General features: G+C 39.5%; 1 protein-coding gene across 1 annotated transcript in view; it reads right to left on the bottom strand.

Moving 5' to 3' along the window:
* Positions 1-21,837, bottom strand: part of lrch2 (leucine-rich repeats and calponin homology (CH) domain containing 2) — a 48,227-nt gene that overhangs the window by 13,141 nt on the left and 13,249 nt on the right. The window contains exons 5-18 of the mRNA XM_088012609.1: positions 21,589-21,725; positions 21,266-21,396; positions 21,080-21,167; positions 19,076-19,172; positions 18,852-18,949; positions 18,672-18,739; positions 14,152-14,256; positions 13,218-13,286; positions 12,796-12,858; positions 12,397-12,445; positions 12,154-12,294; positions 11,088-11,138; positions 10,945-11,008; positions 1,970-2,082 (exon numbers count right to left, since the gene is read on the bottom strand). Of these exons, the coding sequence (XP_087868735.1) occupies positions 1,970-2,082; positions 10,945-11,008; positions 11,088-11,138; positions 12,154-12,294; positions 12,397-12,445; positions 12,796-12,858; positions 13,218-13,286; positions 14,152-14,256; positions 18,672-18,739; positions 18,852-18,949; positions 19,076-19,172; positions 21,080-21,167; positions 21,266-21,396; positions 21,589-21,725 (1,274 nt within the window). The remainder of the gene's footprint in view (positions 1-1,969; positions 2,083-10,944; positions 11,009-11,087; positions 11,139-12,153; positions 12,295-12,396; positions 12,446-12,795; positions 12,859-13,217; positions 13,287-14,151; positions 14,257-18,671; positions 18,740-18,851; positions 18,950-19,075; positions 19,173-21,079; positions 21,168-21,265; positions 21,397-21,588; positions 21,726-21,837) is intronic.

Genomic DNA, 21,837 nt, shown 5'->3' with positions numbered 1-21,837 from the left:
AGCCAGACTGAAGGATTTTTCCAACTTTTAAACTGGATTCAAAGACATAACCTTTCATTTTGTTTTTTTATTATTATTATTATTATTATTATTATTTTTATTAAGCTGTTCAGGGGTGTTCTCGGTAGAGCTTTTCAGGTTAATGTCTTACTACATAACGCAGGTAAGCTTGAGCTTAGATCCATAAAGTCATGACGTAACATTGTGTTCCAGAAAGTAGACTTCCTGGTTCGAGTTGTCCACATCCAAAAATAGCAACGTAGCCGCAGATCGCCACAAATGCTGTCAGGTTTACAGCACATGTATTACATTTGTCAGAATACTTTCTCAAAAGTCTTGAGGGTCATTAAAAAACTCAAGTCTAGGTTAAAAGTCTTAACAACAAACTTTGGTTCAGAAAAGTCTAATTTATTCTACCCTACTCCTAACGCCGGGTGTCTGCAACTGTTAGAAATAACATAAACTCTGCATGCAGGTTTTGATTAAGGAGACACGCGTCAGCTGATTTCTCTACGGACATTTATTAGATGTATCAGCACACAGGCGGTACGTCAAGCTGGAATCAGGTGCTGCCCTCCCTGCCAGACTCTAATTTTAAACTGAGATGTCAAGAAGATTAGGTGGAGGACCCAGAGGTATGATGCACTTCATTATCATCTAAGACTAACTGGGCATTTTGCTTGAGAGATGCAGAAGAGCCTCGGTGTGTCCTGATGAGCGTTAGGGAAATGTTTACGCCTCCAGTTCAGCGCTTTCCCCCAAGCGACCTTCGTTTCTCCTTCCAGCTGCTCTGTGGCTCCGCAGAGATGAACAGAGTAGAGATGAATCTCTACTGCCTAACCCGCATAACATTGGAAATAAGTAGGCATTATGAGTAATTAGGCATTATTCCTTTTTAGTTTGGTTTCTGAACTGTCCATTTTGCATAACGCTGCCCCTTTGAGGAATGTGAGCTCTGGTGTTCTGGCTACTTGAACTCCTGAATAACTTGTTAATCTGATCTTCAAAGTAATTTTTGTTTCCACTGCTGGGAAGGTTGCTACGTGTTTTCCATGTTTTTGGTTTTTTTTTCCATTTATGAATAGTAGTTCTCAATATGGTTTGTCCTAAAATCTTTTAATCTTCTCAAGATATTTCAAAGATTGGGTCTGGCTTTCATCTAACTAATGAACGTTTTTCTTTTTCTGAGCCCTCGTTTGTGTTTTTTTAATTTGAGTCATGGTCTGGACATTTTTAAATGCCTTCTCTACTGAAAAGCTGTTATAGGCTTTGATTTTTCTCTATACAGAGTAACTAACGTTGATTTTTTTTTTCTTACTAACTCTTTCTTACTAACATTGTCTGGAGCTCTTCCCATTAAAACCAAGGAAGCTCACTCATCCAAATCTGTGGATGAATTGCCAGATTGGGTGTCTCAAGCAGTTCTGTGGTAAGACTGCACTTTAATGGAAGTCAGCCAATTTCCTATGCCCATATTTGGTATTTGAAAGAGCCTTTGCATTTCCTTTAACAAAGTTAAAAATCCTTGTTCTTCTTGCTCCACACAATAAACAATCCTAAGTTGTTATTTGATACTACTCTGCAAATAACAACAGTCTTCATTTGAAGTTACTTCAAATGAAGACTGTTGAAAGGGTCAGAAATAGGATCTCTTTCCCCTAGCTTTTTAAAAGGTCCTCAAAGGCTTGCTTGCATTCCTCTTAGTCACCTCGCTAAACTAGTGCACCGCTGATCATACTCACATTCAATTTCTAAAGTATTTGTTCCACAGAGTTATAGAAAATCTATTAGATCCTGTTTGAGTGTACATTTCCTCCAGTTCAATTAAGAAAAACCAGCGTAAACTCGGTTTATTCTTCGGAAACTCTAGGCGTTGCAACACAAACAGGATCTGGCAGACTGTACTCCTCGTATGACTCATCGACTGGTGAAAACTAGAAAAACATAAACAGGCTGGGAAGCGTCTGACCTGCCGTAGAAGGCCAATCTGCTCCATTTCCTCTCTCAAATGCTCCATCTTCCTCCTCATGGTGAAGCTGGGATCTGTCGAGCTGATGTCCTGACGGGTTCCACGAGTGAAGGCTGGAATGAAAAATAAAGAGCGCTGCTCCAAGTTCAAGATGATACACAGCGAAAGGTGTCAAGGTCCAAGGATGAAATGTTTTTGTAAAAGTTCCTAGAAAACTGCAGTGATTGGGCAACAAGCAGACCAGATGCAGATCATCTGGAATCTGCTTCCTCTCAGTGTGATAACAGTAAACAGGTTTTCACACACGTCTTACTTCTATGGATGAGTATATTTCTTAAAACATTTTACATTGTATACAAAGCAGATGTAACAAGTTTAAGAGAAAATTCCTTTCGCTTATAACCTTGCTTAAAATGGTATTTTATCAGCTCTAATCAAAGCTACATCTGGACATCGTATGCTTCAAACATCCATATAGTTATTGACTAAAATGGTGAATTTTTATCTGTTTACATATGAATCCGTCTGTTTTTGACTTTTTGTTCAGGTTTTACATTTACATAAACTCATCCAAAGTGTGAATATCATCATGTTAATTTGAGGCTTTTAATAATTTATGGATAGCAGTGGAATAATTATGCAACACATAAGAAAAAAAGGAATTTTGGACTTTTGGTTAAAATTTCTCTAATGCACAAGTGTGACTGACAACTTCAGATACTAAATATTTCTTTTAGAAGCAGTTCAGAAACAGTTGTGTGTTTCCTTCCCATGCAACCTTAAATCAGAAGAACCTGGGACAGCATGGAAACCATTATCTGTAGACAGATAAAACTCAACAAAACGCTCAAATGGCATTGCATCAAGTCCGCCATTCCATGCTGACACAAGCTCTTAGAGAAAAGCATTTCAGTTTGGCTTGCAATAAATCAGATCTTCTCTCTGCTGGTATAAAATAGCAGATCTGTGCTCCAGATTAAAGATAACACAGAACATTTTGGCCATTAACAGCAACAAGCCTGAAAGCATGACGGCAAAGCATGAGTAAACTGAGAGCAGAGTTTTAAAAAACATCATCTGTACCGTTGCAGGCCAGACATGTTTGAAGGAACAATGAGTCAAAACAGCACACAAACAATTTTACAGTTGTGTTTGGACATAAATTGTTGTGACATGGACTGGAACATTCATAAAATTTAAAAACTGGTAGGATTTGCCCAACAGTTAGAGTTAAATGCACACATCAGGCATTTCCCAGATGATATATATTTCTGGTTTTCCTTGAGGGCAGACAAGCTGATTCAGACTTTGATGGATTTTAATGTTTGTTATTTTTGCATGGGAAACACAAAGCAACATCTGCAGAAGGTTTCGATGACTCAAGTCCTTCAAATCCAACAGAAAATGAGGGAAATTCAAGATGATCCCAATCAATAAATACAGCTAAAATTATTCCCTGAGCAAATTTATTTTTATTCAAGCAAAAAGTTTAGATAGAAATGAGTCAAACAGCAGAGGAAAACAGAGATCACAGCCGGTCAAAAGAAGACGCTGCTTTGCGTGTGGGATTCCTCCATGAGACCCGAAAGGCTGTGGGCCAAGATGTTGACTCCTCTCCAGCTGTGGCTAAACCCAGGAGAGCAACTACGTACTTTCTGAGGTGTATGCACAACTCATATTTAGCTCAAGCATCAATTATAATAAATATACATATATGTGAATACATTTCTGCCTACAGACCAAGAGCGAAAGAGCCACTTCTGTTGGCCTGTGTCTAGAGCCGCCTACGTGCTGCAGGTCTGAGGCATTTTGTTAGCAAGTTTTCTATCATTCTTATAGCTTCATAGGAAGCCTGATCCAAACTGGCAACCCACATTAATAAAATGGTGAAATAATATTGACCACAAAACACTGAATTTATAAAAGATATCAACATTTTTCCCACACAATCCTAACAAACGTTTTTAATGTTGAAAAAATAAGCGGTTTATTTTCACAATATTTATTTATTTACTATTAATCTATTTGTATGATTTGTTCTTTAAATTGCCATTTTTGTTATTTTTTGGTCTTAGGAAATGATTGCGGGATGAAGAGACTCTGATATCTGGTTCTGTAGGTTCTGGCGGGTCTGCGCTGTTCTCCTGACCCGTTCTGTCTGATATCAAACAACCCACTGTGCCCCACTGAATATCACTGACCCATTTTTTTAATGCCCCTATTAAACTTCACTGTAATTGTTTGGCCTGGAATCTGAATCCGTCTGTCTTTTTTCCAGAGGTTTTGCTTCTAAGGACGGTGGAGAACCGAGTTGATAGCAGCTTAACGGAGAAGTATGGAGTGAAAATAGTCTCAAAATATCCGTGCGTGTGTAAAAAGATTTGTGTGTATATGTATATATATATATATATATATATATATATATATATGTATATATATATATATATATATATATATATATATATATATATATATATATATATATATATATATATATATATATATATATATATATATATATATATATATATATATATATATATATATATATATATATGTATGTACAATCATCCAACCCAGAGGTGGCCCCACTCCCTTTCAAATCTAATATCCTGGAGACATATGTTGGTTCTATGCTGGAGGGACTTGACGTCTGTCTTTGAACTGGCGCCGATGTTTGGGAGTTAAAGCTTTTTTGAACTGCCTCCACAGTGAGATCTTTTTCCTGGGTCTCTCTTCTTGGTTGCAGACATTCTCCTCAGATGACTCTGCAGCTGCTTGAGTTTCTGGTTCCTGAGATGTTTGGATTATATCTTCTTTCGCTGTAATCTCTGTCTGTGGAGGGGATGGTATTTGTTCCTTCTTTGGGCCACTCTCCCCTTCTGTGGGAACTTCATGAACCATGTTTTGATCGGTCTCTCTTGGTTTTACAGCAGTTTCCAGTTCATCTGCCATTGCCGATTTTCTCTGTTCAGATTCAGATTTAGTCATTTTGCCATCTTGCTGGTCCCCATCTTGCTGTATGTCAGGGACCATTTCATCTTCCGTCACCTGCTTTACTTCATCAATCGCCGTTTCACTTCTATCAATGTCAGTTTTCATGATGGCTTTCTGATCGTCATCTATAACTCCTTCACCGTTTAATCCAAAAAACTGTTCCTTATTGAAGCTTTCTAATTGAAAGGCAGCACCCAATGCTGCCTTTCTAATTTCATCTTCAGAGATTTGCTGTGGGCTGGAGATAATTTTTTCTATCAAATCTACATAATTTTCAATGCCGGCTGTCTCATCCCCAACTGTTTCTGGTACAGAAACTTCTTTCTCTTCATCACTTTCTCCAGAAATGTTGTCATTGTTCAGGGTTTCTGATAGCTTGGTCTCCTGATCTTGATATCCATTCACTTGTTCCTCAGAGGGCTGGTTTTTCAGCAACGAACAGAGCTCAGTTTGTTCGTTGACTGCAGAAAGAGTAGACGGGCTTTTAAACTGTCACTTGTTGCCATAGTTACCCACCATTACCTAGTTGTTTGAGAAGGACCTCGCTGCAGAATTTATAAGAAATTTATTTACAAATTTAAAAGAAAAAAAATCGCGTCTCAGGGCGTTCTTGAAGGGATGTGAGCCCTCGCTACCTGTAAGGGAGGGGAGAGCGGTTGGCAGGAGGGGAGGGGCGCCTAATCAGTGCTGTTCCTCTGTTATTGATCAATTCATACACAAACAGCTGAGAAGTACATAAAATGCTGGCTAGAAAAAAAATCCCCACATCGTTTTTGCGCCCCCTCCAGTGCAGCGCCCCAATACGTTGCATACACTGCATACCCACTTTTTGCGCCACTGGCTAAACCCCCAGGCCAGACATCACGAAAGTTTAAGTAATATAATTAAGTAAAGGTAAAGAAAGAGTTTATGCTGCATTCCTTCCATCCAAGAAAGCTGAAGTCCTCCATCAAGCCAGAGGTTGAGAAAAGTGTGGCCTATTTTTATCTTCAGTCAAGAAGTTCTTTAAACCCTTCCCTTTCAGAGCATCTGCCCCTGCTGGGGTATGAAAAACCTGATACGTTCTCCAAAAGCCTCCATTAAGAACCCTTCTGTTGCAGCATTCGGAAAGATAGGTTAGTTAGATCTTTCATTATTATTTTTCTGTGCTACTGAATCAAAAGCTTAGAAAAGTGTGTGGGTCACTGTAATCTTATGATGCATTCACACCAATCGCTTTTCGAGCGTCTAGCGCAGCGCGATTTGAACCGTTTCGAGCATTTGGCGCATCAAGAGCGTCCGACACATCGGGCGCTCCACGTAGACTGAATGTAAACCAAACGCGATTGACGCTCAAAACGCGTTTGGTGTGAACGCACCTTTAAGTTCTTCAGTACAAGTAAAACAGTATGAATGCATGGATTGCAAATTTGAGGTATCAATCGGTTATCTTAGCCCAGAAGGATTTAAGCAACATCCCTGGGACTCCCTACGAGTCACTAAATCATAGCCTGGTTCAGATCCAAGAGCCAGTTGTAAAAGAGGGAGAGCGGCTGGCTGATGACTACTCAGTCTGATTAATCCATGTAAGGAAGAGGTATAAGACATTCAGATGAAGGCTGGTAGAAATCCAGGCAAGTCTGAAACCAGCTGTTCTGCCCCCAGTTGGTGTTTAAGGGATGAGGAAATGTAATAATGAATGTTGCTCCGGGATGACTAAAAAGGCAGACAGGATGTAGCACAAATAAAAACGCTTATTAACAAATAATGTGTCTTGAGCTTCTTGAAAGAAGCAGGTTAACACATTTACTAAAATCAACAAACAAATGCCTTCTGTGAAATAAGTTTTAGTTATAGAGCTGACATGGTCTGTATCTGACACTTTTCTAAAAGATAGAGAGACCAGAAAAGTTAATAATAACATATTGTATAGTAGAAAATCCTGCCATCCTAGTAAAGTAGCTCTTTGCAACCTGGAAGCCAAGTCAGAAGCACCAACATGACTGGATCTTATTCAACACTTTAAGGGGTTCATGCACTATGTGTCCAAAAACCAGCTTGGCAGAACTGAAACCAGGGGTCACAGGAGATGTGCTCACCCTTCTCTCCTTTGCTTTTTCCACACGTCTCGCTCAGAGCTAACAGATATTTTATCTCCACCTACACCAGAAGTAAGCAGAGACTCAGACAGGTCAACACTGGAGGATTTTTCAAATGCTTGAGATGCTGTCACCACACAGACAGGAATCCAATCAGAAACAGTTTGTTCTAACTTGTCCATCTCTATAAATCGTATCTCTCGTCACATCATCGCCCTAAATGGACACCATCAAAAGGGAAAGACATGGGAAATACTCCATAAACTAACCGTGTCTGCACATGAAGGCGATGGAGGGGAGCAGGCACATGGCTTATTCCTACCTGCCCATCTCACAGTTGCATGTGAAACTCACTAGCATGTTGCCACTGAAGTGCAACACTCTACACATGATTAGGGACTGGAAACTCCCATAGTCCCGCAGTACATGAGTCAAGTGCGGGTCCTGTGAGAGAAATCAGCCCTTCAAAAACAAGTTCTTTGAAAACATCATCCAGTTTACTCACTGTTCTGTTCCCATTAGAACCTGGGAAATGATCTGGTTTCACACTCAAGAAATATGTTTCCTCAGACTTTCTTAAAACACGAAGAAGAAGGAGAAGAATAAGAAACCATCTCACTGCTAACTTTATTTGGATGAGCAGTGAAATCATGTCTACTCAGGGTAATTTCATGAGTCAGGGCAGAATCATCTGCAAGAATCGCTGCTTCTTTGGAAGTGGCTCCTTTTTGCCAATTCATCCAGACATGAAATTATTAAATACTCCAATAACATCAACTCCAGGCAGGGATCAGCATCTTTAACTTGACATGATGACAGCCAGCATCAAAATACAAGCTTCTTTCAACGTGGTTTGGTGTTGGTCCCTACTTAAGTGGCAAAAACGCTGCCTGCAAATCTCTGGTATCAACCCAAAATAGCAGCTTTCAGTTTGCTGCACAATATTCCTAACAGATAATGAGGCACAACATTCTTGAGCCTTTCCTGTTAGCTTACATTGTAAAAGTGCAACCCAGAAATCCTGTGGCCAGTTCAATGCAGTTACTATTTGTTCGGAAATGCTAAAATATCTAGCAACTTCTGCCTCACGGATCACCAAGACAAGGTCCAATCTAGCTAACCTTAACTAATCGTGCATTTATCCGAGGAATAACTGATGACGCCACAGAGAACAGATGGTAAAGTGGCAAAGTAATCGGTTTATCCTGCTCTCTCAGGAGTTTGACTCTCAGCCCGCCACCGACTGACCTCCACCCTCTACAGCAACTCTGGATGTTTCCCCGACATCAGGCAAAGAAACATAATCTTCAGACAACAAAATGTTCAGCAGCTGTGGTTTCCAGCTCAGTGTTACACTATAATGCTCAAATCTTTTGGAAACAAAGTTGCGAAAACTGGACTATTTAGCCCTTCACAAACCATAGCTAAAGCTAATAATTTTCTCATTCAAGGATCCCGGACGAGCCCCCACTTGTTGCGTCCCAGATGGTGTCTAGGAGGTGAAGAAATATGTTTTGGGATAAATAAAACTGCAGACAGGATGCAGCAAAAATAAATGAGTTTATTAATAAACAATGTGTATTGAGCTCCCTAAAAGAAACAGGTTAACACATTTACTCCTCAAACTAGAGTTAGAAGCTCTGCAAGCAGCATGTCTCCCTGAAAAATGGCAAAAGAGAAATGGTTCAGCTCTGGTCAGCATTCTGTCAGAGTTGCAGTGTGTAACACCGGATCTACATCTGCATTTTCTCTTTGCTTGGATTTTCTTTTTAAATAAAGTTCACTCGTGCATATTGGTTTACATCTTCTGACTGCATTACCTAAATACAAAAGGTTTCATGTAGATATATATAGATAGATAGATATAATATATGTGTAGCAAAATAATCAGCTGATCTGAAAATTTTTTTTTTCATTATGTTTGGGCCAGTAATAAGACAAAATGAAATATCTGGGTTCATTTGAACCTCTAGGTTCTTACTTGCTGAGTGTTGCTGCAAACATCATCGGAGAGTCGTACGCAAATGCTACGTGATCCCAAAGGCACAGGCACAGTACAGAGGAACAGACCGTAATGGAGAAGCTCACAACTGAAGAAGAACCGGATCACACATTAATCGGTTGGAGTGCGATTCTCTGATGACAGTTTAAAGAGCTCATGAGCTCCAAAATAAGTCTGTTTTGGGACAGACAGGAAGTGCCACTTTTCAAAACATTCACCTAAATACTGTGACTTTAACCCTTTTGCGTAGAGGACTGTGGCAAATCATACAAGTTTTGCGTGTGTGGAGTCGGTTGGACCCCATTTGTAAACACATTAAACAGTTTCACAGCATAAACAAACTAAGGGATGTAACCGAATTAACTTGTCACCACTTCAAGTTTAGATGTCAGCTGTGGTTGTCTGCAGAGGTTTGTGTTGTGATTTAAGAGTTTTTGAAGCTTTTCTGTGGTAACATGTCTGTTTGTACAAATAAGAGGAACAAATACTTGCTAATGCACTTGAACTACTGTATGACTCACAAAAGCAGTAAAGATATGATGTATTTGTAATCTGATATTGAGAGAAGGAGCAAAATAAAAAAAAAATATCTGCAGTGATTCCACAGAAAACCCTTCCCACTTCCAGAGAAATGCCGCCTCATTTTTGCTTCAGGTACCAATGAAACAAACCCGAGTCTGTGCTTCGACACTTTCACTCTGCACTTATTGTTCAAACGTTGATCTCTACAGATGATAACTAAAACTGTTTGCTTTTACATTTCCCATTCATCTTTGCGGGGTATGATTTATTGCAAAATTCATACCCCATAAATTCAAATGTCATGTCAGAGCCACAAACTATTTCATTGGATTTATTTATTTATTGCTTTATACCTAAATAAATTGTAACTGACAGTTAGTTTTCAAAACTTTCAACATGTGGAAAGTGTCTGCATCTGTGTCAGACATTAAATAAAATTCAGTTCAACCACGTAAATCTACTTTGTGCACTTTTTTGTTTTTAGATTTACATATTCAGAGACAAGATTTTGCACACTGCTCTTTGCAAAATAGCTCAAGCTCAGTCAGACTGGACACCAATTTTCAAGAGAAGCTTTGGACTTAGAACAATTCTTATACACAGAAGAGGTAAATACAAATACACATTTTCAGATTTTCTTTTTGTAGACACTTTTGAAAAAAATGTTTCCATTCACTTCATAATTATGCAATACTTTGTTGGTATATCAAATAAAATTCCAGTAAAATGCTTTGAACTTTGTGGCTAGAAGATGACAAAAGTGTCTGTCAAAACATTGTTTTGACAGACACTTTGGGACTAAAATGTTTTTTCTTCAGTTACAAAGGACGGTTGTTCTCGCTTGGTTTGCTGTTGTCATAGTTAGAATATTTGCAGATAATATAAAGATACAACAAGTCTTCAGACAGAGCTGAAGAGGAAACACAGGCGTCATTAATTTGGCAAGCAGTCACAAAACCTGCAAAACCGAAAGCAGCAGGCAATGACGGCTTTTGAAGGTTGCACATCATTTTATTTATGGGAATATACCTGAATAGAAGTGAACACCACACTTTGAAGATTTGTATTTGCAAAAACCCTTCAACTTCACAATTAGGTACTACCTTGTGTTGGTCTGTCACATAAGATTTTAATAAAATACGCAGATGTTTGTGGTTCCTACAATCTGGAACCATCTATGAGCTGCTATTGTTTTATTTGCATGACAAGAGATTCATCATCTAGTACGCAAACTCCCCCCGCCCTGTTGGGTTTATAATTGAATTATAATTATATAATTCAATATAATTGCAAGGTCCAAGTGCAGTAAAAACAGAAAAAGAAGGAAAATTGAGGCAAAAGCTAAACACAGCAGGAGCTTAGCGCTTTTATATTACCTGATCTTGGTTTGAGTCCAAACACTGTCAACGTGGTGCTGAAATCAGCGTTGCGCAAACCCTCCTAAGGACACAGACGTTAGTTGGACTCAGAATAGATAAGCTTTAGGGGGGATGTGCGCACACCAGACAACCAAACCCACCTCACAGTCTTCATTACCGCTGGAATTTTTACGAGCGCTCTGACACTTGTACTGTCAGGAAAAACAAAACATTTTTATGATTAGTTTTTTATTTTCTTTTTTTACCACAACTCTATTTGATATGCACAGGAGGAGACATGTAATATGTTTTATTGCAGTGACATCATTTCCCACAATAGAAAATTACGACCTTTAATATGAGGACATTTATCTGGTAAAGTAAAAAAAAAAAAATCCCACAACTATTTGTCTTTGCACAATGTTTTTAGATCCAATATTTTCTTTTGATCTCCTTTCCACTCTTGTTTTCAATACACTGATAAGGTTGACTTTGATTCTGGTGAAATATTTCTGTGCTGATTTGGACATGTGCTTTGGTCACTGTGCTGCAGAAACACTTAGAAGGGCCATTTTTATATTTCTAGGAAATAATAAAACAAGAACACAGGGAAATAAAATAAAACATTAGAGAGGAAGAAATCAAGAAAAAAGTAGAAAGAAATGGGAATGGAGGCGTTAAAGAAAAAATGAAAGAAGGAATGAAGAGAGAGAACAAAGGACACAAGAGAGGAAATAAAGTCACGATGAAAAAAGCAATTAAGAAAATAAATAAAGGAAGGAATGAATGAAGGAAGGAAAAGTGTAAAGGAATAATGGAGGATAGGAAAAACAGGAGGAGGGTCACAAAGATGTGACTTTTATACAATGAGAGGGAATAAAAACTGTAAATACAAATCCTTTTTCCAACTCCGATTGGCAGAAAACATAAACATCACTCTCCAGAGATTGCAGTTTTAAAATAAATACTAAATATTCAAGCTAAAGGTTGGATTTTCCTAAAATTGTCCATGTGATATTCCGCTAGTATTTGACATCTTTGCATGCTTTTGTTACTAGATGGGAAGAGATGCTGTAACTACTACATGACAGCGTGCTGTTGAGAAGATGCACGTTAATTAATTAAGCACAGTGACTGAAATCACACGACCATGACAAAATACTAGGAAGATTCAGCCAGCCTTGTAAAGACAGATGTAGGTAACTGGATGCTGTTGCATGGCCACACCTTCAGGTAATCCTTCCTCAGGTACTTGTTCCGCCTGCGGTCTTCGTTCTGGTTGAGGACGGGAGGAACTTCGGGCCACTTTGGATCGCAGTCTGACTGTTCTGATTTCAAGCTCCCATCAAAGGAGCAGGAGGAGGAAGGCTGAAACACACAAAGTTAACATTTAAATCCCTCCCGCTGTCGGACCAAAACAGACAGAAGTGCGTGAATTTTGGTATAATTGTGCGTAAGATCTCTCTGTACCTGCCCACTCAGCACTGAAGCGCCGCTACTTCCTTCATCCAGAGAGGCGCTGAAAAAAACAGTACGAATAACATTAAACAAAAACCTTTTCACTCATCCAAAAGAATAGAAAACATTGTGTGCCATTTGCCTGATTTTTAGCGTCACAGGAGGCGTAACAGATTAACCTGATTGAGGCTTTGAGAGGAAATTAAAACATCAATATTGTGCTGATTAGTTGTGCGATCAGCCTTGAATCGAATCTGAGACAATTTCAGCTTCGATCCTGCATTTATTTTGTCTTTTCTTGTAATATTTTATTCATTTTTATCTGTTTTTGGTTGGATAAAATCAGCTGCTTCCCTTTAAGATGAGTAAACTTCACGCGGTGGATTTGTGGCTTTTCTGGCCGACTCGTACCTTCGAGCAGCCTGAGGTGGGGGTCTCGGTTTGCTGCTGGAGCTCCCTGAGTGACTCAGAAACCTGCAGAGAAAAACAAGCGCAGACATACTTAAACTTATGCTAGTTTACTTCGCAAGTAAACTGGTGAAACAGGCGTGCTCTTATGAAACGATGCAACTCCGGTAATTCATTGGCAATGACACAATGCTTTTCCAAATGGCTTAAAATACACACTGCCGGATATTCGCTGGAAACTTGAGCAACATGGGACAGCACCTAAAGAGTGAAAGTGATAATGCCCCCTTTGTGTAATGTTTCTTTTAACAATGGCACTGATTCACATCACAACAATTCAGATACAACCGCCGCGAGGAGACACTCCTTGGCAAGAGTGACATGCAAGCCGGCTGTGAACGATTAAGAGGGAATAACCTGCATACCTGTGCGCCCTGCCAGTCACCCTCCGCCGGTGGATCAAACTCTCTGCTCTGCAAATTAAGGACCGTCGTCTAAGACATCAAACAAGCCGAAGCAGAAGGAAGAGAGAAGTAGAGGAACATCAGAAGTAGGAAGAGAGGAGACAAATGAAAGAGATAGAAATGATGCAGCAATGTTTGGGGAAACGAGGGGAAATATCGGCCAGAGTGATCAGAGACAGAATGACACCAAAACACTTTGGCTTGATACAAGCACACTTTAATGGATTTCTTAAAAGTTATTTCTTGTGATAGAGCAATAGAAATAAATACATTTCTTTGCATGAAACAGATGTGAAACATTGTTTTGAATATTCTTAGGCGGCACCTCTGCAAACATCTGAACTCTGAGATTTATTTTGTTTTTGTTAAATAACAGAAGTTCAGTCAGAATGGATAGTCTGTACACACAAATGTTCAAGTCGCATAATTATACATTTCACCTGTATTTCTGTGAGCGTGTTTAGAGATTTTCCCTTAATTATTTTGACGCTTCTAACGTTTAGCTCCATCCATCCTCCTGTTAACTCTAACTTTGGCTAAAAATCTGAGTTTCTGAAAGCGCAGGAGTTTTTAAAGAGACAGAGGCCCAATTTGAGGGCGTTAAATCAGGAAGTAAAACTTATATAACATTTTGATAACAACTGAAGGAAACATAGTTACTTGATTATGCCATATAATGGCACTATGAGCCTGGAAAACTCACAATACTGCCCCTTTAAAAGGTTCAAGAGAGAAGAATATTCTTTATCACCTTTGTGCTACAACCTCAACCTCATCTATACGCACCTGCTTGCAACATAAAGTAGAGCGAGGAGCAAGGAAGAGAGTAGAAATGTAGGTTTACAAAAAACGATGAAGATCTGCCATGTGTGTCGTCACGGCGACTCCCACCCACCTGTTCTGCTGTTCCTGCTGCAGAAGCTGCACAGCGATCTTCCTCAGATCCAGCACTTCTTTCAGCTCATCATCCTCTTCCTCAGCAAGCTGGTCCTTATCAGAACTGTGAGGAGATGAGCTTCGAGTTTACATTAAAATCTTTATTGCAAACTTTAAAAACACGCAATTCTGGGCCTGAATTATTAAATGAGCTCATTCTGCGTTTATCCATCTAATGTAGGGTTTCGTAAGACAGGAGGACTTCACATGACTGCCTCGCTGCAGGCTGCATTTGTTAATATCAGCAATACGTGGGGTTGTGTGTACATAAAGGAAGCCAAACCGCCACATTAAACTGGCAGCTGCAGAAGCTGGAGCGCACAATCTATATCTGGACCAGACGCTCAAATGAGAAGACACCTTCAAGGCCACTAGAGAACTGGGATTGTAAGCGTTAATCCTTATAATCTGGGTTTTATTCAAGTTTATTTGAGTAAACGTTCATGCGTCTGAAACTACTGCAGGATATATAAACATCAAGAAAGAGCAAGAATAAACATGTTTTAAAAAACAATGCGTAGTTACATTTGCCTGGTTCTATGCATTACTCCAACCCTGGTGCAGCAGACAAAGGGCCAAAGTATAAAGAAAGCAAGGTTGTCTTGCTTTAAGCCATATTTAAACAAATTAAAATGCAATAAAAATCCCTCCCTCCACTTTCATGTTGTCAGCTCGCTTGCACAAGCATTTCAGTGTCTACGTGTCGCTTTTGACGCAGTGTGGATTCATCTTGAGCAACTAAATTTGCTTTTGAATGCTGAAAAATCCAAAATATCGATTCTGTCCACAACTTTGAAATCAGATGATCTGAACAAAAGGTCCAAAAATAACACCAGAAAACTACCGGAGTTAATTCAATCTGCAAATCAAACTTTGAGTGACACAGAGGAACTCTCCCTGATCCAACAAGGTCAAGTGGAGAACCATTTTCCCAGCCAAACTGGAGGCAGAAACTTCCCTTTCGCATCGGTCGACTGCTCAGAGAAGACATTTGTTGTGACACTAGTTTTCTAGATGAGATCTTGAGATTTGTGATGGTCACTCCATAAACCACTTTGCAGCTAACATGGCTGTATTTTTGGAGTTATTGTCAATTTGAAAGACCCATCTTTGCCTGAGCTTTGAATTTCTGGCCGATGCCTTGAGATATAAACTCCTCCCAACACTGACAGAGGCAGAAAACACTGAACTAAAACCCTTTTTAAAGAGCTTACAGGGTCCGGCTGTGTTTGGTTTATCTCAGTTTGAATCCAACTGTTCTGCGAAAGCCTCCGAGGTTTGATAGACTCTTGAGATTGCAAAGATTATAAAGTTGTCATAACAAATTCTTTAACACCTTTTCACTAGAATTAGCATGTGAATACAAGAGTTAAGCTCTTCATGAAGGACTACTCTGTCTCCAGACTGGTTTTCTTATCTGGTGTGTTGAGAAGCACCTGTCCTCTCAAACAGTAAAGACACGATCTCTGAAACAAAATGCGCTCAGTTGTTCCTCACGGTTATCAAAGGCAGATGTGTCACAAACTCTCTCTGACTTCTGGAAGTTGAGTCTGAGTGCAGCGGAGAGGAACGTGAGATAGTGAAGAGAGAAACAGGGATGGACATTTTGGCTCTGTCCAGATGAGACGCGCCAACCGGGAAGCACGCCCAGCTGAGTTAACAAGCGAGTTTGACCCTCTTGCCTTGAATGCAGCTGGGTGTTTTTATTCACAGAAGGACTGTTTCTGGATTACGTCCAACTAGGTTGTCAAAAAGAGGAACTGCCTAATGATCAAATCCTTCAACGCCCGTGTCGAGACCACGGAGGCCCTCCTCCCCAGGCGAATTGTTTTGAAAACCTTTGCCAAAGCTAATTCAGACAGAGATTTTTTTGATAAGGTTAAAACTTTACTAGCTAAATAAAACGTAAACAATCATTTTCCAGCATTCTTGGTGTGACTAATAGTTTAATTCTTTTAGTGACTAGATCCTATATAATCACTGAATTGAGAGTTAATATCGTCACAGTAGTTTCCTCTCATTCCTTTCATGAAGTGCACAGTTTAGGCTCCCACACAAAGAAACTGTTCCCTTCAGAAAGACAAACATGTGATAGATTTGAGAGTTATCAAATATAATTAGACTTAATGAGATTATAACATGTGCTGACGCTACCCAGGCATTCTCTCCTCTACATATGTAAAGTTCTGAATCTGAGGAGTGCTGTAAAGTTCTCTCTTTCATTTTTCTAATATTATTTTTATTCTAGTGACTGGTCTAAAACAGGAAACATTTAGTCCGACTTAAAGTCTTGATTAAATGTTTTTAAGCGTGCATATTTTAACTGTATTTTGGCTCCAGTCTCACTGATTAGAGCCAAAGTCAGAGGACTAGAGATGCACCACTCAGAAATGAAAATATCAATGGAAATTGAACAAAGTATCAGCAGCAGTTCTGCCAACACTTCTGGCTCCAGTGACTCTATAACAAGCCATTGTTGCTCAACAGGAGCGTTTTTTCCCCACGTGAATAAATGAATTTGCACGAAATGGTTGGGTCTTACGTAATTTTTCACCTGCAAGATTGACACCTTTTATAGTCGCAATAAATATTGAAAATGTTGCATGATAAACTTTTAGTATGAAAACATAAAGACAATCTGCTAAGTAGTTTTGAAAACAATATGATTTCTGTAAAATTAACAATAACTGGCTGCTCACCAGTTGATCACTGATGATGCACCATTAGAAGCATTTTCTGCCAAATGTAATGGGTTTGTCCTCGATCTGAACCCTTAGCAGAGGTCGTGCTGCAACGTGCAGAAAGCGGTTTCACGTTTCTTTTTCTTACTTTAATTTAAAAGGCCCTCCCAGAAAGGTAACTGGACCTGAAGTCCCTCTGTCGTGTGCACGAACGCAAACATCCCAACGCATCCCAACTCAGGCCAGCACGCTGATTCAAAGCTTAAGTTCAAGTTCAAACAATTTATTTCTGTTTTATTATCGTTTTCTGAACTTCAGCCAACACATTGTTTAATTTTCCTGCTTTCTGCCATGGAATACTTTGCAGACACAGCACATGACGGTGACTTGATTTTTGTAAAAAAAAAAAAAAAAAATGTCTCTTTTGGATGCTTTAAAACCAGTTTATGTAAATGAATTTCCTAATGAAGTCTTCATGTGCTTCTGTTTTGGCCAGTGACCTGGATGCAATGGCCGGATCACACTCCAGTGTTTCACTGGAACACTCCCAGTTTTGCTCTGCAAGCATTTGGCCGTGTCTTGTTTAGATTCAACATACAGCGTCCATTCAGAGTTTCGTCCTTTGCCCGACTTCTTGTAGATCTTGGAATAACAGAAGAGCATAATTTGTCTCCTTTGTAAGGCTCTAAGAGGTTTTGACATTTAGATATCATGTGAGTAAACTTATGTTTATTCCTTTCTGATCTGCTGCTTCCTTTCATCAGGTTGGGCTTAATAACTTCCCTGCAGCCCTTTGCCTGTTTCGACTCCTGTAGCCCTCTGTTCATATTGTTTACATGGACAAAGCTATCTGACTTTTATCAAAACAGGAAAGAACAGAATCAAACTCCAGATTCAGAGTTCTTTATATAAGTCACTAATGTTTACAGCATGTCAAAACAACAGCTGCACAGCATCTGTACATGCTGGGGTTTTTTTTTCTTTGTAATGGTGCTACAATTCGTAGTGCTTTGCTAAATCAGTGAACTTTTTCACTGTCGTTATGTAATGATCACAAACTTTCAAGAATTTTATTGGGATTCTGAGAAGCAGACCAAGAGGAAGTTGTTTAGTGGTTTTAAATATTATGAGAAGAGTACTAAAAATGAGAAAAGTTTATTTTATCTACATTTCCTAGGCTAAATAAAGGATAAAATCCAACGCTGCTGCAGTTCATCGCAGTATGAATGCAGCTGGTTTGTGAAGGATTTAGAGGTTTGTTGGGAAATATTAGGAACATGGATACGAACAACAAGGCTGGAGAGAGCAGAAGCTGAAACCCTGGTAAATACTCCTGCAGCTGTAGGTGTAGTGTTAAAATTTAGATTAAAGTCTAAGCAGCCAAACTTTACACACAGATGCTGAATTTCAAGTATGACCAAGTATGCACTAATTTGCATAGAAAGGTATGGGAAAATGTGGAAAGGTTTGGTAGCCATACCCCAAAAGGCTCGCATATGTAACTGTATTGAGTTCTGACTCAGGACGACTAAAACAATTCAGGCCACACCTATTTTTTCTTTTTTCTTTTAAAACATGTATTTTTTTTCTTCTTGCCATCACTTTATGTGAAGTTTCAATGAGTAATAAAGATTTTAAAAAAAAGAACAGATGTTGTGCCGTCCTGTAAGCCTGCATCCACAGGCAGTGAGTCACTGACGTTTTAGGCATTTGTTGTTTCCAGCGAGCCCCAGCAGTTTTCACGTAAAAGCAATGCGTGCTCATTTGCTGAATAAGAGAGTTGAGGGATCAAACTCACCCAGACTCCTCCTTCCAGCTGTCTTTATCTTTACATTGTTGGGACATGTTTAAAACTTTCTCCAGCTCCTGAAACACACCCAAAGCAACACTGCATGAGGATCCGGACAGCAAAACTTCTCGATTTCTTTCTTTCTTTTTTTTTTAAGATCTCGAAGAAAACACAAACAGACAGCGGTACCTTTATACAAGACACATGGCTGCTTTGCTGCCCATCATTCTCTAACAGAGCAGGATCCTCGTCGGGGTTGGGCTCTATAAAGTCATACAGATCCTGATCTGATAGAGGGAGGAAGCATCCGCGTTCGTCACACAACTGTCACATTTTAGGCACTTCATTCTACAACCCCCATGTGTCTCTGCTATTGCTGTCAAAGGGAATGTGTGATACTTATTTTGGGTAACCTTTGCAGGAGTCCATTTTGGAGAGCAGGGACAGAGCGTCGGCGCGGGCCGTCTCTGAGACCTGTGAGTGGAGGCTGACGGTGTCGTCGTCTGAGGGCTGCGGACGACATTTAGAAACAAAAACAGCCTCATTAGAAATGACTTTTTTGTTGCTGGCGATGCAATACAGAACATGCGTTAGCGTGGAAATGATACAACGTAAAGATTCCTTTTACTTTCTGTATATAACGTATTTGTCTTAACCTCCATCAATCATTAACAGACGTCTATGCTACGCTGCCTTTGACATGTTGCAGTTCCTGCGCTCCGAGGCACAAACTGAAACATTACCAACAGGTGGGTTACATGTGGTTTGATTCCCTCCACAATCTCTCCTGTCTGCTCTGATTCATTTTATTATTCCAGTAAATATTTTCCGCTGCCATCTGCCGTTTCTCCACGCAGCGTTGTAGTCGTACACAGTTGAAACCTGGCGTTTGCTGACACGACATACAAAGACACATATGCATTTTTTTCCACACTAACGGATGTGAAATCAATGAACTTTTCCAGGTTTAGCTGAATTACCAATATTGTTTTTCTATTTGCTAAATCTCAGAATAATGAGAGAATTTGTAAGGCAATTTTTATTACTTTCTTCAAAGTCAAAATGCAAACAAACTTCCTTAGTATTTGGTATCTTTGCCCTTAAACTGTATGATTTGGAATATTTTCTCCAACTAGCTTCTCACAATAGTTGGTAGGAATTTTGGCCCATTCCTCCTGACAGAACTGGTGTCGGCCATGTTGGCAGGCCGCCTTGCTCGAGTCGCACGACTTTTCAGCTTTGCACATCATTTTTCATTAGGACTGAGATCAGGGCTTTGTGATGTCTGCTCCATAACACTGACTTTGTAACCTTTGAGCCACTTTGTAACTAGTTTGGCTGTTTGCTTTGGGTCGTTGTCCATTTGGAAAACACATTTGCACCCAAGCCTTTACTTCCTGTCTGTCCAGAAATGACGGTCTTTGTCCCTGTGTGCATTTTCAAACATGAATCTGTTCCTTTTTTATGTTTATTTTGAAGTAATGGCTCCTTCCTGGCAGAAGGACGGGACTCGTTTCACTGAGGATAATTACACATTCTTACCATCTTCAGCCAGAGTCTTCACCAGGTCTTTAGTTTTAGTTTTTGGCTCATTTGGGACCAAAGAATGTTCCTCTGTGGGATTTTTTAGAGTGTATTTAAATTTTTGATCTTGAAGAAAGTAATAAAAAAATTGCCTTCTCATTATTGTAATCCTTGGTAATCCTAAATTATCAAAAACAGGAAACATTTTATCTGATTTCATGTCAGACAGCGTAAAAAAAAACGCAGATGTCTTTTCATATAATGTATGTAAACTTCTGATTTTAACAGTGCATGTTGTGCGACTGACGTTTGACGTCTCTATTATTTCCTTTTTACCCTGTGGTGGTTCATTTTAATAACCGTCTTTCATTTTTTTGCTTCAATATTTCTGTGCCTGGTGGTTTTGTTTTTGCAAGTTCAGAGCTAGATTGACAACTTAAAGACACCGATGTTTTTCTCTTCATCTCTGTCGAGACCTTGTGTTATATCAGCTACTGCAGCCTAGGGGTTTTTCCGTTAATTATTGTAACCATGAAAATAACAAACCAAGTGAGAACAACAAACCTTTGACATCAGAGTAAAACACTGTAGTCCTAAAGTGCCTTGCAAAATGTGTATTGCACTTTTCCCACATTTTGTCATGTTCCAGCCACAAAGTTCAACGTATTTTATTGGGATTTTATGTGATAGATTAATGAAGTTGTGCATTATTAAGTTAAAGGACAATGAGAAAAGCTTTTCAAGATTTCCTACAAGAAGGAAAATTGGAAAATTGGTATGTGAATTTATTTTTCGTTCTTAAAAAATAGAAAGAAACTTAAAGCTGTTTGAGACTCCTGTTTTTATCTTATAATAACCATGACCATCGCCCATCAATGTGTTTGAACTCTGACCTCTGTAGTAGAGAGCCTCTTGTCACCATTGTCACTACCAATTCCAGAGTCAGGCCCATGATTCTTACTGGGATAAAAATCTTCCATGCTGGAAATACACAAAACAGATTGAAAATGTTAAAACGAATAAACTACTAATTAGGTTTGGATACATATAATACAACATAATGGTGAATCTGTTGTTGCCTGTCAGTGAGGGGCTGTGGAAGACATCGTTTGCTGAGCGTCGGGAGGTCCAGGGTGTCTGGCTTCTTGTCCGTCCTACAAGCCTGGATGTTCAAGTACTTGAAGATGTGCACTTTGCCCTTAAGGCAAATCTGAAACGCAGAAAATCCAAAACTCACTGTGAGCCTGCTGCTCCTAATGCAGAGGGAATGATCTCCTCTCAACCACTAGATGGTGCTCTCGCATCAGGTTCATTTAATTCTTGTTAGATGTTTACAGGTAAACAAAAGCGCGTCTTACTTCGTACATGAGCACAAACACGACGCTGGAGTGAAATGACACACCTGTGCAGGAGGAGACTGCATAGGATTGTTGTCCAGGATGATGTACTCCAGCTGCCTGAGTTTCCTGAAAGCTGGAGGAATCTCTGTGATCTTATTGCAGGAGAAGTCAAGTCGGATGAGAGGAAGATCTGCCAGCTCTGAAGAGGAAAAAATGAAACCCTGACACAAACAGCAGAATGTACAGAGGTGACAGGAACGTAGCGAACCCGCTTTTCAACATTTCACCAAGTTCAAAAATCCTCTCACTGA

The sequence above is a fragment of the Poecilia mexicana genome, unplaced genomic scaffold, assembly GCF_051168715.1.
Source record: "Poecilia mexicana isolate PSO_F unplaced genomic scaffold, ASM5116871v1 scaffold_14, whole genome shotgun sequence".
In the NCBI taxonomy this organism is placed as follows: Eukaryota; Metazoa; Chordata; class Actinopteri; order Cyprinodontiformes; family Poeciliidae; genus Poecilia; species Poecilia mexicana.
The sequence above is the reverse complement of the archived record's forward strand: the minus strand, read 5'-3'. Positions and strand labels throughout refer to the sequence as shown.